Source organism: Pecten maximus, chromosome 3 (assembly GCF_902652985.1).
Source record: "Pecten maximus chromosome 3, xPecMax1.1, whole genome shotgun sequence".
Classification (NCBI taxonomy): domain Eukaryota; kingdom Metazoa; phylum Mollusca; class Bivalvia; order Pectinida; family Pectinidae; genus Pecten; species Pecten maximus.
Window position 1 is genome coordinate 23954786 of NC_047017.1, and position 14905 is coordinate 23969690.

At 36.8% G+C, this 14905-nt stretch overlaps 1 protein-coding gene across 1 annotated transcript in view; it reads right to left on the reverse strand.

Moving 5' to 3' along the window:
• Positions 1–14905, reverse strand: part of LOC117323648 (ryanodine receptor-like) — a 170788-nt gene that overhangs the window by 11680 nt on the left and 144203 nt on the right. Inside the window, 17 exon segments of the mRNA XM_033878977.1 lie at positions 456–608; positions 806–1015; positions 1701–1901; positions 2181–2266; positions 2433–2531; positions 2836–3154; positions 5393–5472; positions 6918–6983; positions 8039–8109; positions 8563–8644; positions 8803–8907; positions 9400–9617; positions 9930–10084; positions 12080–12156; positions 12378–12457; positions 12776–12875; positions 14812–14883. Coding sequence (XP_033734868.1) covers positions 456–608; positions 806–1015; positions 1701–1901; positions 2181–2266; positions 2433–2531; positions 2836–3154; positions 5393–5472; positions 6918–6983; positions 8039–8109; positions 8563–8644; positions 8803–8907; positions 9400–9617; positions 9930–10084; positions 12080–12156; positions 12378–12457; positions 12776–12875; positions 14812–14883 — 2174 coding nt within the window.

A 14905-nucleotide genomic window follows, 5' to 3' on the forward strand; every position in this document is an offset into this window, starting at 1 on the left:
ATACATTAAAACTTGTGCGAATGTTACAAAATTAAACTTTATTTGTCAGCAACTATAAACACACTGAATTCTCTTATGTTATATATACAATGTATACCTTAACGGTATACGTGTATACATCGCTGTTTGGTATTGTAACAGGAGAGGAAAATGCAGCGACTAGACTGAGACCTCCAGACACTAGATGGACATTCTAATCGTTTGAACTGCCTGGCCACCAGTGTACAGCCCTGTCCAATTTCACAACAGGTATCATATCTGTACTGACCAGGGTCCGTTTGTTCAGAACTAGTTTGCCCAGTTTGTTTATGACTTAATACCAATTATAACACCTGTATCTATAAGAGACCCTTCCAGACAACAGATTATCATAAGTGAGACAAAACCAAGCAATAGGCAGAGTTGTATCGGTGAAGAAAACGCAACCAATGAAGCTACTGAGATTAGACACCTACTTGGCCATCTCTGCAGTTAGGAAGGACTGTTGATCAGTGGCTTGTGCATCCTTTGTTGTGGTAACTGGATCCTCATGTGGAGCTCCTGAAACAGGTCCTTCTGTTGTGGCGTCCGCACTGGGTTGAGTTGTGGCGTCAGAGTCCAACTGAATTCTGCAAATGCAATTCAGTATAAAACATAATTATAGAATACTTTATTTCTCCCGAAAAACTGCTTACAAAAGGATATGCTGCAAAGTTCTAGCAGTAAAATAGTATGTTAAACATTTCATTTAAATATGGCAAGTTGCACTTAATGCCATAATAATAACAGATTTGTAAGAATTTGTCAAATACGCGAATGGACTTACGTGGATTCACCATCTTCCGTTGAGATTGCTACGCCGAATGCTCTAACAGGTTCAGCTGTTTCTATCTCGACTGGTGGTACAATGATGGGTGTTTTAGGCGGTTCCTTTGGCTCCGGGGCAGGTAGGGCCAGTATCTTTGGACCCTGGGGCGCTGTCGGTTCTACACTCTTCTCACCCATCATCATGTTAGCAACAAACTTCAGTAACGTCCTGTAACAGAATTCATACCATCAGACCTTCCAGAAAAAAGATGAGAATAAGCACATTGATTCTATTATCCTTTGGTAATTAGGAGACTGTTTTTTTTCTGTTCAAAGACTGCTTGTGTCAGTACAGAACTCAATAGTTGAAATAAAAACAACACAGAATGACACATTAATATGAAAATATTGTACTGAGACCGCTGAAAAAGTACAAAGAGGGTAAGACCAGGTGTTCCTGGAGAGTAAGCGTCTTCTGCTTCATCGACGATACTAGCTTCACAAATCTAGGTCACGGCGACATCCACCATACAAATCTAGGTCATGGTGATACCCTCCATACAAATCTAGGTCATGACGACACCCGCCATACAAATCTAGGTCATGACAACATCTGTCATACAAATCTAGGTCAAATCAGGGAGAGCAAATCACAATATTCCAATCTTGTTCTCTCAGCATTGACTAATCAGCTCGTAAACATGATCAACTTTGGCAATAACTAGAAAATATCTGTAAGACATAACTGCCCCCGCTGCCATTTGACACTCAAAATACAGTTTGGTGACGATCGCATCAGCAGTTCCTGAGATTAGCTTGTTACATTGTATTGGGACGGGACAGGATGGGACAGACATAGGTAACACTATATGCCCCTCAATTTATGGCGGAAGCATAAAAAAGACGAAACTCACCAGAATACATGGAAGAGGAATGTAAGGAGCGTGAAGAAGATTTTGAAGTTGAGTTTGATGAGAGCCTTGAACAGTTGCCAGTAGGACATACTCCTGTACATCTTGTAGCCTGACTTGAGATTCGTCCAGGTGAAGAAGGATAGCATTGTAAACAGCCCATCCATCAGGAATCTGTATCCCATCTTCAACGGCTCCAGCATCCTTTGATTAGGAAATCAGACAGTGAGGCACAAATGTTCAAGCTCAAGTTATTGTAGTTTCACACTCATTCCTCATTTATTCTTTGAAGAGGAACAATACATTTTTTGTTCCTGTTTTGGTGCATTTTCACCTGATAACTTTTAGTTTTTCAATAGCATGTAGATTTTAGATTACTATGTATATTTGATTTAATTTTGCTTAAAATTGGACATCATGATTCTAAATCAGACTAAAACACATATGTATACATGTAACACAAGAATTTCAAGGTCAACCTACCCTCCACCTCCTCCCTCAGCTCCCACCCCACTTCTAAGGGAAGCAATCCTTTGCTCTTCAGCACTGATGCTTGTGGCATGTTGCATCTAGGAATCAAAACAGATAACATATTAAGCAAAAATCTTAAGTACTTTTGTGTTTATATTTTTATGTTATATGGAATAAATAGACAGATATTTAATATATACCTCTATATAATGTTTTTTTTAATAATCAGGTAGTTTTTTTAACAGTATTTGCTCTCAAAATTACCTCAAAGATGGTGTCCTCACAGAAGTTGACGAAGCTCTCCAGCTTCTCCTTGTCGCCTCCATCATTGACCACGCTATGGAGGAAGGAACGCTTGGACTCCTAAAGGGATGAAATAAATTAACTTTTATTAACTCACAATTGTCTTTACTACTATTGAACCTATATGTATACAGCATCTATTAACAACAATGGTAACTGGATCACCTACTGATGCGAAAATAGGTGGAGTCATGAAGGTAGTAAACTAACTTAATTCTACCGAGGCTGTATGTGCTTTGGTCACTGACATCCCTATGTATTTGGGATGTATTGTTAGTCGAATTAAATAAACCCCTGATAATTTATGATACTACTAGACTGAAATACATTGGTAATTTTTGTAAAAATTAATTTTTATATTTACCTTGATTTGTGGTTTCTCCCATTGGTCAATGTGTGATTGTGTGATCTCAAAGTAGACACGCTCAATCCTGTTGGCACTACCCATGATCTCAATCCTCCCAAGGAATGGCTCGAAGTAATCCAGTACACTACGAGCCTTCTCCAGGAAGCGCTCCAGACGTGGGTCGTTGGGCATGTGCTCTGACAGGTTGGTGAGCAGCACGGCCATGGTGAAGCCGATGTCTTTGGCAGGATTGTGGAAGCGGTCTGTGAACTCGTTGAAGTCTACCTTGCCGTCCTGGTTTGCATCTACGCACATCATGATGTATTCGATCTCCTCTCTAGACAAAGGTCAAACAAGGTCATTTTATAGCTATATACAAAACACACAGATAATCTACATTTCATCAAAAAATCAATCGATGTATAACACTGCGATAGATTATGATGTAATGTTGTGATATAGGAGGCTTGTTCATACACTTGTAATATCTTCTTTTATTTGTTGTTTCTCTGTCGATGGAACAAAATGATACCATTCCTTTATTAGATTCTTACTTTAGTACAATCTTGCCAAATCAGTCCAGATTGTAGCTTTTGTTAAACAAGCCTTCAAGTTGTGCATACACTGATAAGCAGGTAGTGCAGAGTTCAAGCGATAGTGAAATCAGGTTTGTGTATGAAATCGTATGAAGTCATACAATAATGAATTACGAAGGAAATATATTTGTAATATACTTTCCGACTAATATATATAAACTGTATTCAACCATTAACTGTAGTCTCATCAGCTATACAATATATATAACTAGGCATGCTAAAAGCCGCTATAAATATATACACACAAATATTTTTACTGATTTACCATTTTCAACCTAGTAAGTCCACTACAGGTAATTAGTTATTGGGGTTTGGTTTGGTTTATTTCCTGTAACGTCCTATTAACAGCCAGGGTCATTTAAGGATGTGCCAGGTTTTGGAGGTTGAGGAAAGCCTGAGTACCCGGAGAAAAACCACCAGCCTACGGTCAGTTCCAGGCAACTGCCCCAAAAAGGATATATATATGCATATTTAAGGGATATGAGATGCCCCAGACCAGGAAAATAATACAGGGAAGGTGTAAGGGATGGGATACTCATTAAGTCAAAAATGGTAATAATAAAAATGTCTACCTATGATCTACAAGGTAAAAAGACATACTACTAGCAATGTATAGACATACCACTATCAAATTAATGGAAAAACACTAATTCATGCAGTTTGATTAAGTTGACGAGAGTCATGTATACAAAGATTGATACATATTGATAATGCTTAGTACATAGCAATGAATAACTAACTTAATATGCCTTATAGCCAAAACTTTATATCATGCTATTTTTGTAATTTTGATGCATATGTAGCGAAAAAATATGATTTCTATTGTTGATTAATAGAATTAGGAATAAATATAAAATACGAGGTACAAAGTATGAAATATCATTTGTAAATCTAACATGCTTTTGTCATACATATCTTCATGCAACAAGTCAACGACAGTCTCTCCCTATACACAGCACGCACAAGTTGAGAGGAAGAAGTGAAAAAGTGTCCTTTCTTCAAAAGTAAGAAAGAGAAAAGCATCATGGTAGAAGAAAAACATTAGTCAGTGATAAAAACATTAGAGAAGGAATCAACAAAAAACACTATCAGTTAGATTTTAGTTTTAAAATCTATAAAAAACTCAGGTTTTTGTTCTGTGTAATGTAATCTAAATATTAAAATAAAACAAGAAATGTCGACAAGAGAGCTGCACATGAGTTTTATCACGATATACGAGTAAGTCTTATCATAATACATGGGATAATGATATCGCGTGACGGAATATTGGATCTAAGAGCTAAGATGTAAGGGAATGTAATATGAATGAAATATTCTGAAAAGACCTTTCAAGGCCTACATGTACAACAGGCTTTATTATCCCAGAAAACGATACACTTAGAAGTCAACAAATAAATCTTCGTAAATGAACTTGGCATTCTTGGTTTTTTACCCCCACAATTAAATTTGAGGTATTATTCTATACAGCATTTTATATCTGATTCTATAAAACATTACACACAAGAAAGTTATGATTATGAATATGGTTAAACAACCACCATCTCTAACTCGAGAACTTTCTGTATTTATATAAATCAAGTGCATCTGTGACCCTTTGCTTCAGATAGCTGTCATTATTCTGAATAGCCACATTGCTTCAGATAGCAGTCATTATTCTGAATAGCCACACAAGTACTGAGATGCTAGGGTGCTTTGTTGAATATTCAGTGATACTGTCATTTATTATTTCGTATATATTTTTACATTTTTATATCCCTGGACACCATAATAACATCCAAATATTTTAGTCCTACATGTCCAAGTGACAACGGACGATCTTATCATGTGCAGTGTTAGTACTAAATGTCCTAAGACAACTTCGGCGAAACAAAAATAATAGATGCGTCACTCCGCGAGTACTCGCATCTAAAATAAATCTGGTGATGAATGGAAAACATCATTCCATGCTGGCTGGGAGGTTCTTATATTAACAGACTTACTCCGAGTAGACTTTCATAGACTCCATAGCTTTGCGGAACTCTTTAGGTGAGATCCAACCATCTTTGTTAGCATCAAATTCCTATTGCAGACATAAAGAGACGTGTCGTACAGAGACAGAATACAAGTATAATAGTCAGTCAACAGAAGCTGTGAAGAGAAGTTAGGTTACTAAAGTAGGCAATCCTGTTCCAGTTCCTCATGCATGTTAACTATACAGTGAAGATATTGAATTACAATCAATTTCTCCAAATTTGGACTGATCTTTACATACCAAATACAAACCAGTTTTACTAGAAAATTTATTGATTTTTCTCTGCGCTTAACCAAATATTGTTATCGAGTGGTAGCCGTGTAATGAATTAACTTTCACAATGTTAGTGATTGTTAAGGATATGACTGGACAGAATTCCCCACTTGACAAGCAAGCACGCATTGACAGTATCTATCTACAGCGTATGCACGTGTGACGAGAGTGATGTGTTACAAGAGCGTGAGCACATTACACATGTCCAGAACAGTTGATATACGGACCGTGTGTACATTTTCTGGGCTTCCATAGCTTTCCTGAACTCTTTAGCAGATATGTAACCGTCCTTGTTGGTGTCAAACTCCTACAAGTGGACCAATACAATCAACACATTTGACTAAAATGACCCCTGCTCTGACAGGTACAACGCCACACATACACCCAGGTCCCAGACCAACACCAAACAACACACTCTATCTAAACCACACTCTTCAGTTGACAGGTTTCTGAAAACTGACAAATAATTTGAGTTGTATTTTAAAATCCAATATTTAAAATAACCTTATTCATTGAATTATGGGTCTACTGCACCTCCCAATGTAGATGTTCAAATTTCTTTCCACCTATTATGATTTTTTTCTGTTGCCTCCTTGATAATAACATTTCAGGCCAATTATCATCACTGACGAGTCCTAGAAGGACAAAATAGCTGTATGATGCAGTTTCGTTCAGTTTTGACTCTACTTTATAACTCTCTTATGTTTGAAAGGTGTTAATATATTGTGTTTCTATTGAACAATCTTAATGAAGAGAATAGATCGCAAAACTCTTTATAATCCAAAAATCTACAAATTGACCATATTATGTGGCCCCAGGGTGTCTATTTCAGATAGAGTGTGCAAAACAACCAACAACTTTGACAAATAAACATTTACAAATACATCCATGTGTTACAATTATCAGACCTTTAAAAAATATATAATTTCATGATGCTCATTGAAGAATATTTTTCTAAATTTTCTTACAAAGTTTAAATTCAAAATGATAATCATTTCAATATTGATGCTTGTTAAATATTAGAAGTAAGAGAGTTAAACTCAGAATTCTATAAAATATGAACTTCATCCTTGTAACTGTAATAATTTAAATAGAAATGCATAAAACTATTGAACTTTGTATAATTTGAATCTGTATACAATTTCTCAAATGAATGTTCTGATTCAGTAGGTGACAAGCCAGGACTAATGACAGCAAACTGATCAGGTCTTGAGTATTACCAGGAAGGCTTCTGAAGACGTCAGGTCTTTCATCTTCAAGAAAATGTCGAAGAACTTCAGAATCATCTGAAATTAGAAAATGGACAATCTGTTATTTTTGTCATGAATGATATTAACAATTATATCTAAACGTAAGGAACTACTACAGTAAACAAGCTTCTCATTGAATGTCCTCATTTTGTGCTGCCATATATAGATGATATAAGTCATTTTTGCCTGTAGAAGCTAAACTTAAGTCTGTACAATGGTATCATACCTGTATAACTTTAGTCTGTACAATGATATCATACCTGTATAACTTTAGTCTGTACAATGATATCATACCTGTATAACTTTAGTCTGTACAATGGTATCATACCTGTATAACTTTAGTCTGTACAATGATATCATACCTGTGTAACTTTAGTCTACAATGATATCATACCTGTGTAACTTTAGTCTGTACACTGATATCATACCTGTATAACTTAAGTCTACAATGATATCATACCTGTATAACTTTAGTCTGTACAATGATATCATACCTGTATAACTTTAGTCTGTACAATGATATCATACCTGTGTAACTTTAGTCTACAATGATATCATACCTGTGTAACTTTAGTCTGTACAATGATATCATACCTGTATAACTTTAGTCTGTACAATGATATCATACCTGTGTAACTTTAGTCTACAATGATATCATACCTGTGTAACTTTAGTCTGTACAATGATATCATACCTGTGTAACTTTAGTCTGTACAATGATATCATACCTGTATAACTTTAGTCTGTACAATGATATCATACCTGTATAACTTTAGTCTGTACAATGGTATCATACCTGTATAACTTTAGTCTGTACAATGATATCATACCAGTATAACTTTAGTCTACAATGATATCATACCTGTGTAACTTTAGTCTGTACAATGATATCATACCTGTATAACTTTAGTCTGTACAATGATATCATACCTGTGTAACTTTAGTCTGTACAATGATATCATACCTGTATAACTTTAGTCTACAATGATATCATACCTGTATAACTTTAGTCTGTACAATGATATACCTGTGTAACTTTAACCTGTACATTGATATCATACCTGTATAATTTTTATTAAAATTATACTAACCTCTACGTTCCCTGAAGACTCCACCAATGTGTCCACCATCTGTTTACCGATCGCTCCATTCATCACATTGCCTGTCAAAAAGTCAGTATTGTGAGGATAGGTGTAAGAAATTATCGAAGGTTTAAAATACTTGAGCATATGATTATACTTCTCATTCAAAGAAAAGACTCATTGTTTGATCGTTTGGAACCTTTTTTAACTAAAGAGAAGCACACATGAACACATTTAAATACATATCAACGGTCATTTGAAGCTAACTTCCAGCCTGTCAAGGTCATCTCAACATCCGGCAAATTTGTCTAGGTCACTTACACTCCCTCTCAATTAGTCAAGATCACTAACAATCCCTTTTCTAAGGCGATGATTGTAAATAATTTATAGCCTGTTACAGTATCCAATAATTTGACCCCAACCAACATCAAGGTCATTAGAACTCATTTCAAACATTTTCAAGGTCATCTAAGCCTTCCAAGAACCTGAATCATTTGTACCTACCTTCTAACTCATTACAAACAAGAACCTACCTTCCAGCATGGACAGCAGCATGATCATCATGTCTTTCTGGAGCCTCATGAACTCCCTCAGTAACTCTAGTTGTGATGGATCCTACCAACACACCAGTAACCAATGTTATATCAACCTCCAATAATTCAATACATCAGAAAATGTTGGCTTTAATGATTTTTTCTACTCAAGTAAGGAAGGAAAAATTATTGGTTAAGAGGTAAGAAATGGTGGAATAAAGGAGTAGGTCTGTGACTTACCTTTGATAATTTGTCCTGCATATGAGCAAAGATGTACAGGAATCCTCCGACGGCATCCCACAGTCGACTGTGGGCCAGGGCAAGCTGGTTCTGAGAACAGGGACCCTATCAAAAACAATGTGTAGAAATGGTAAGGACTGGAAAATATCACATCAACAGTGCTTAATTCTGATAGGAAACTTTTTTATCCGTTAGCCAATAAAATATCACATCATCAGTGCTGCATTCTGATTGGCTCAACTTTCATCCATTAGAAAACAAAAGCTGCCATTTCAAAATGCATCTAGGTCTCCTTCATTATGGCATCATTTACTGGTAGTTATTTTTTTCTCAATAAAGAATTACTATTTACAGCTGAAATAAAGAAATTCAATGAATTGGCCAAAAAAAAGGGAAATAAAGAAAGAGCATTAGGAGGTCCAATTTATGTAGGATTTTTTTGTGAGAAATCTGTGATCTCACAACCTTGAATGATCACTTACCTGTATGAACTCATTAACTACGACCTGATATAATAGCTTTTTGAACTACCTGTATGTATGTATTATCTATTATTTGACCTACCTGTATGTATATATTACCTATCACTTTACCTACCTGTATGTACTCAGTCAGCGACCTGAACATCTGCTTGGCGACCTTGATGGCACGTACGAAGTTCTCTTTGCCGGCCTGGTCGATGAGATCCTTGCCTGAGTAGTGCCAGTAGAAGTCCATTATTGACTCCTGGAGACGCAGCAGGTAGTCCACTGTACAGATGACCACATTGACTGTGGTGTTGTTACCGGCCTGTGTCCGCAGGTAGTTCTGGAACTCTGTACAGGTAAACAAATTCTAATAATCAAAACAGGTAAACACATCACAGAAGTAGAAATAGAAAAACACATTATCAGAATACTAAATAAGTCAAAATTTGACTATAGTCAAGCAGAATATTACACTTCCCTACCACCCATTACTCAAAGGGTGATGACCTCTGACCTTGATCAATGTCAACTAATCAGTCTGTAGGGATTAATAGTTAACAACACTATGTTGTAAGTTAATGATCCGTATAGGTCACATCTTCATGGACTGTTTTATGTTGTTAGCTGGGAAATAAAGAACTCTATCTGAGCCTGCCTTACCTAGGTTGTGACCCTCACAAAGTAGTTGGAGGAAGCGGAAAAGTTTGATGGTTATCTCAGCATCATGGAGATTTTTCTCTCCGGCTCCTGCATCAGAACTCACACCTAGGCCCTCCGCTTTGTTGGTTCTCTCGAAGGCATCAAGGTTAAGGACACTGAAACATTGGCAGTAGTGGTAAGATCAGAAATTGTACATCCAAAGCATGTAAACAAATAGGAAAGGACTAATATAGGCTGAGCCTGTTGTCCAATCCCTTTTGCCAACACCAATTCTGTACGATATTCAATGTAAATTTATACTTGTTGTGTTGACAATAAAATATTTTGAAATGAAATGTAAACAAATATATTTAAAGGATAAAAAGTCCTGCAATAACAAATTCAAGGATTTGCATTGACTATATGCGACAGCTATAGCAAGATTGTGTTAAGCTTCAAAGACAAAAGTCAAAAGTAAAAAAAAAAAACTCTTTTGAGGCAAAGGTCTAGACGTATTAAAAGTTATCATTTCAAGTCAAAACAAATCAGACTTTGGATGATTTCGAATTGTGATGAAATTAGAAGAAAGAAAAAATGCAATTTAATTAAATGTTTGCAGACATCAGGGGATAGCATTACCTCATGGTGATGTATATCCAGAAAGCTTAAGATCTACTATTGGAAACAGTTTCTTGATGACAGAGAAGCAGATGTTATGACCTACCCACACTGATGTATCAGACCAGCTATAGAGGTGTTGTGACATAGTGTATGACCTACCCACACAGCTGTATCAGACCAGCTATAGAGGTGTTGTGACCTAGTGTATGACCTACCCACACTACTGTATCAGACCAGCTATAGAGGTGTTGTGACATAGTGTATGACCTACCCACACTGTGTATCAGACCAGCTATAGAGGTGTTGTGACCTAGTGTATGACCTACCCACACTACTGTATCAGACCAGCTATAGAGGTGTTGTGACCTAGTGTATGACCTACCCACACTGTGTATCAGACCAGCTATAGAGGTGTTGTGACATAGTGTATGACCTACGCACACTGTGTATCAGACCAGCTATAGAGGTGTTGTGACATAGTGTATGACCTACCCACACAACTGTATCAGACCAGCTATAGAGGTGTTGTGACCTTGTGTATGACCTACCCACACTGTATCAGACCAGCTATAGAGGTGTTGTGACATAGTGTATGACCTACCCACACAGCTGTATCAGACCAGCTATAGAGGTGTTGTGACCTTGTGTATGACCTACCCACACTGCTGTATCAGACCAGCTATAGAGGTGTTGTGACATAGTGTATGACCTACCCACACTGTGTATCAGACCAGCTATAGAGGTGTTGTGACCTAGTGTATGACCTACCCACACAGCTGTATCAGACCAGCTATAGAGGTGTTGTGACCTAGTGTATGACCTACCCACACTGCTGTATCAGACCAGCTATAGAGGTGTTGTGACCTAGTGTATGACCTACCCACACTACTGTATCAGACCAGCTATAGAGGTGTTGTGACCTTGTGTATGACCTACCCACACTGATGTATCAGACCAGCTATAGAGGTGTTGTGACCTAGTGTATGACCTACCCACACTACTGTATCAGACCAGCTATAGAGGTGTTGTGACCTAGTGTATGACCTACCCACACTACTGTATCAGACCAGCTATAGAGGTGTTGTGACCTAGTGTATGATCTACCCACACTGCTGTATCAGACCAGCTATAGAGGTGTTGTGACCTTGTGTATGACCTACCCACACTGTGTATCAGACCAGCTATAGAGGTGTTGTGACCTTGTGTATGACCTACCCACACTGTGTATCAGATCAGCTATAGAGGTGTTGTGACCTAGTGTATGACCTACCCACACTACTGTATCAGACCAGCTATAGAGGTGTTGTGACCTAGTGTATGACCTACCCACACTACTGTATCAGACCAGCTATAGAGGTGTTGTGACCTAGTGTATGACCTACCCACACTGCTGTATCAGACCAGCTATAGAGGTGTTGTGACATTGTGTATGACCTACCCACACTGATGTATCAGACCAGCTATAGAGGTGTTGTGACCTAGTGTATGAACTACCCATACTGCTGTATCAGACCAGCTATAGAGGTGTTGTGACATTGTGTATGACCTACCCACACTGCTGCATCAGACCAGCTATAGAGGTGAAAAATCCAACGTCTTTCTTATCCTTTAGGTGGTTCAGCATTTTCTGTAACCATGAAAGTGGTACAAATTAATCCTACATATTCTCTATGTTCAGTCACCTAAAAACAAAATATTCAAATATACTGTATCAACATATCACTCCATATCACAGCATTTTTACCTGTTCATACCAGTAGGGTTTTATTCCAGTGCACCAACAGAGACAATGAAAGTTAAAAATCAACACTATATGAACTAATGTGAATACATTTAGAAAAGTCATACCTTCTGTACTTCGACGTTACCTCCTCCAAGTAGGGAGATGCCAAGCTCAATTGTGTCCACCACCATTGGACTGAACACACCTGTAACCAAAGTCACATTCAACCTTAACTCAGTAACTCATAACATGTACCCAGACATCTCCGTAATCCAAATTAATGAGTACGGAAACAAATGTAGCCAAATATTAAACAATGCATTGGTAACATTAACTTCTGCCTGTATGTCATCAGTGTATAGACTGGCAAAATTGTTAAATACAGCCAAATTGAACAGACTCAAATATATAGAATTATTGTTTTTCATGGTGACAGTTTCAAAAGAGTTGCCTGCATATATATGTACATGCATGACCTCCATTTTCATTATGTATTTGGTCCACAATTATTTTCTCTACTTACCTCGACTAGCACTGATGTAGAGAAGCATCATTTCCGCTGACCCACGATCAGCCAACCGTGACTGCTCGAACAACAACTGCTGTTTCTCCATTTCTTGTTCCTGTAGGACATAAATATGTTAAAACTTATAAACTGTAAATATGCAAAGTTACGCAAAATGGGAAATTAATCTAAATATGTACGCAAAGGTCTTTCAGCTGTGAAACTTTCCCCTACATGTATTGTTTTGTGGAAATAACCCAAACGTTTATAGTTTACCTAGTTTACCACAGACAACACAGCTTGCATCAGGTAAACCTTAAACACTGGCCCTTCTCAATATTCCAAATTTAACTATAATTTAAATTTCTAACTAAACAAGCATTTCGATAAATTTCCACTTGAAAGATCAAAAAGAATAACAACACTACTCACAGCATATCATAAATACTACCAGTTTAACATGATTACAAACACCATGATATCAAATTTTACTATGGAAGCTACTCGGTGCAGCTTGACACCATGATATTAAATTTAACTATGGAAACTACGCGGTGCAGCTTGACACCATGTACTTGGCTAATTTACATGTATTGCAGAGATTTGGTACTACTTATATACTTTAATCGACCATTGCAATCAACTGTCACCTCTAACAGGAGTGCTAGGATCAAAGTGTGATGTACAGCACAAAGGAGATCTTAGCTGTCATAGCTGTTAATGCATAAGTTCCAAGAAAATTCCTTTCGACTATTGTTTGAACAGATGAACAGGACTTTTTTTTATCATAAAAGTCATAATAAGATGATATGTGGAATAATATAACATTGCTGCAGAACGATCAGAAACACAGCTATGACTAGCTTAGAGGATGAAAGTGGTACAGATAAAGTTCAGTGAGGGATGCAAGAAAAGACGAAAGAATGTAGGTATGGGAGTTACTACAGGGTGAGGTCAAATGAAGGTCAAGGCTATATATACATTGACATTGTCTACAAACTAAAATACTCTACCAACAACACTGTGTGTCTGCGATACAGTGATCTACTACCTTTAAATGTTCCGTTTGCAGCTGTGGTGATATCAAAGTTTCATCGGATATAATATTATTTTTAGGTTTGTTTCTGCAAGTCTGTGTAATAAAACACTACCTGTATCTGTATCAAAAAATTAGATATTACCTTTTGTTTTTATCTGTCGATCTTTATATAAAAAATTTATAGTACCCTGTTTTTTTATCTGTCTGTATATAAAACACAATATTACCTGTTTTTTTTACAGGTTTTCATATAAAACCCAAGCACACCCTGTATATATTTCTATCACCTGATCACAATAAATAATACCATGACTTTTTTTACTGTTATTGATAAACAGCAACTGTAACAAATTCCTGAAGATTTCAATCTAGCCTAAAATGTCGAATAATTCACCATAACCAACTGTACATAATATCAGGTTTCAGGAATTTCTGCATGTCTTGTACAGGGTATCGTTTCACAAAGCTTCAGAACTTACAAATTTTTGAAGTTTTGCATAAATCAGATTTTTGAATTTCTCAGGGTTTCAAAAAATTTTGTAACTTACGAAAATTTGTAACTGATATCAAAAATCTTGCGTAACTTAATGCCAAATCAGCAGATACTTTTCATCGCAACATCCTCTTTTTCTCCATGTTATAGAGATTTTTTACTGAGAGAATGTGCAATTTGGTCGCAAAGTACAAAAAAATTTATGAACACCTTAATTTGTGAAACAGACTTACAAAGTTCATGAAGCTTTGTGAAACAGTGCCCTGGTAACTGTATAGCTTACAGTTATATGGACTGTACATTGTTAAATGGCTGTGTTTACCTAGGATGTAGGCACTTTACATTATTATCAGGTAAACACCTACCCTAACCTATGACCTTTAAGATGTGTCATGCTGTTTACAGTGGATATCGATGAGGGAAGAGGAGAAACAAGAAACATGATCAGACTTACAGGTAGAGAACTTGATAGAAGAGTAACAGGTAATATCTTAGGAATGTTAATTAGACAGGAAAACTTACCTGGAATGATGATCCAGGTCCCTCAGCCTCACCACCATCATCATCATCATCTTCATCCTCACAGTGGCAACTCTGATGGAAAATGGAAAATATG